General features: G+C 34.0%; 1 protein-coding gene across 1 annotated transcript in view; it reads right to left on the bottom strand.

Moving 5' to 3' along the window:
* Positions 1–2,226, bottom strand: part of PTGES3 (prostaglandin E synthase 3) — a 24,983-nt gene that overhangs the window by 6,713 nt on the left and 16,044 nt on the right. Inside the window, exons 2-5 of the mRNA XM_004700542.3 lie at positions 1,623–1,736; positions 1,429–1,498; positions 965–1,063; positions 158–247 (exon numbers count right to left, since the gene is read on the bottom strand). Of these exons, the coding sequence (XP_004700599.1) occupies positions 158–247; positions 965–1,063; positions 1,429–1,498; positions 1,623–1,736 (373 nt within the window). The remainder of the gene's footprint in view (positions 1–157; positions 248–964; positions 1,064–1,428; positions 1,499–1,622; positions 1,737–2,226) is intronic.

The following is a 2,226-nucleotide window of genomic DNA, read 5'->3' as shown; positions in this document are numbered from 1 at the left end:
TAACTGAGCATTGTTCAGATTCTTCTTTGGTGCCACTACAAAATGGACTTACAGTATTTCCATTTCTAAAAGACCAATAGGTGCTTAAAATTAAATGACTGCATTATTTTTTTTTTGGGGGGTGGTGGTGGTGAAGAATTCATTTCAAAGAACCTACCTCAGAGAAACGGTCAAAATTAGACATGTCTTCGTCTGAATCATCTTCCCAGTCTTTCCAATTATTGAAGTCCACACTAAGCCAATTAAGCTATTGACCAATACAAACAATACCTTATGATTTGGTTAATTTGAACACTCTGTCATACACATTTACACAAATCATTTTCAAGCCATGTTCATATTCATTATTCGGGCATGGAATTGACACACACAAAAATAGTAACACCAGAGTAAAATAAAATGTCCTAAAGATGAATACATTTTCATGAAATATCTCCCACAATTGTTATATATCCACACTTGATCTTAGCCCAAAGGCCATGATGCAACGTTATATAGGTGTATATATACTGGATTACAATGTAGTATGTTCCTTTTTACTCTGGGTCACTGCCAAAGTTTATCAGCCATATACGAGGAATTATTTCTACAAATTACAAAAATCGATAAACATTTATGTAGCTCATTGATAAAAGGCATTTTCAATAAAATTCAATAAATAATTCTGTACCTTTAAACATTAACCAATTTAAAGATCTATGAAAACTAGTCTGAGCTATAATGTTTTTCAGCCGCACCAAGATATACTTCCACATAACATGTAAGTAATTTATCCAACCTTTTAGCCAAGGTCTCTTGAAAGCTAGAGACTTTGGTATTGTTTGGATTATACTTCGTGTTCACAACACAAGGCTCTAATAGTACTTACTGTAATTATACAACAAAATGGCAATATTCCTTATACCAAACAAATGCACCTTTTATTACTTAAAGATTTTATAACTTGTCAATACAAGAAACCTACCTTTGCTCTTTCTTTTGTTAACCTTGGCCATGACTGCCCAGATTCCCCTTTTCGTAAACAACATAAGATTGATCTGTCCGTTCTTTTATGCTTGGAATCCTAAAAACAAAAGGAAAATCACACCATTTCTCTTCACTAAACAGTTTTGCATACATTTTCTTTGAGTAAGTCAAATTAAGTTTGGGAACCTATGTTCTAAACACCCATAAACCAAGCCTCCAAAAGCATTTCCTTCTCCCTCTCCCCCAAAAGATAACTACACCTGCAAAAGATGAATATAAATAATAAAAGCTAAAGAATTAACTAATTTGGTACAACTAAGATGAAAAAGGATCACAAAATACAAATACACCCCTCTAGTTTTCTTCTAAACTGTTAAAAAGAACTACTTTTTACTACTAAAGAGCATTCAAGGTTTGTCATTTGCTCAATTTAAATCAGGATTAAAGCATCAGGCTACTTACATTTGGATCAATACAGTGGAAAAGATCAATTTCGTTTAAATGTTTAAAATTATCACTTCCTCCAAGACAGCTGTTATAAGGAGAAAAAATAAAAGTCTCTTCAAATGTGAACATTAATAGTAACCAGTGAAACATAAAGCAAGACAAAGTAATTAAAGTGTCTGAAATAAGCTTGATATAAAATAGTAATTTACCTGAATGTAAGTTTGGACTTCTCAAAATTTACATTAACATCTTTACTATCTTCAACACAAAATTCAATAAAGACATAGTCCCTGCGATCGTACCACTTTGCAGAAGCAGGCTGCCTACAAGGAGATTAAGTTAGAGAAAGTAAGCTGGAAGGTTATTAGTTATTAACGGAATATTCACATAACCTACAATGGTTTGCATGTATGTAATTGTACATTTTCCTGCTTCATAATTTTGAGGTCATCTTTGGCTTTAAAAGCGAAGTTCTCCCCTACAGCTTATTTCTATTTGAAGCAACATCTTACTTTTTGTTATTTTTTGGCAAACAAATATTATGTTTATGATTCTACATGACATTAGAGTTCTGTTGTTACTGATTTTGACTCAGTTACCCTGTGTGGCACAGCAGAACACCCATAGGGTTTTCTAGGCAGTTCAAACCCACCAGCCACCCAGGCTTGTGGGAGAAAAGACCTGGCAGTATCTGCTCCCAATAAGAGTACAGGCTAGAAAACCCGATGAGACGAGGTGTCAAAGGGATCAGGTATAAGGCATCATCAGAACAAAAAATCTTACCATAGTGAATGATGGGGGGAGTGCGGAGTA

This window comes from Echinops telfairi, unplaced genomic scaffold, assembly GCF_000313985.2.
Source record: "Echinops telfairi isolate 266 unplaced genomic scaffold, ASM31398v2 ScPeMD7_2;HRSCAF=8, whole genome shotgun sequence".
Classification (NCBI taxonomy): domain Eukaryota; kingdom Metazoa; phylum Chordata; class Mammalia; order Afrosoricida; family Tenrecidae; genus Echinops; species Echinops telfairi.
This window is presented reverse-complemented; position numbering and strand designations above follow the sequence as displayed.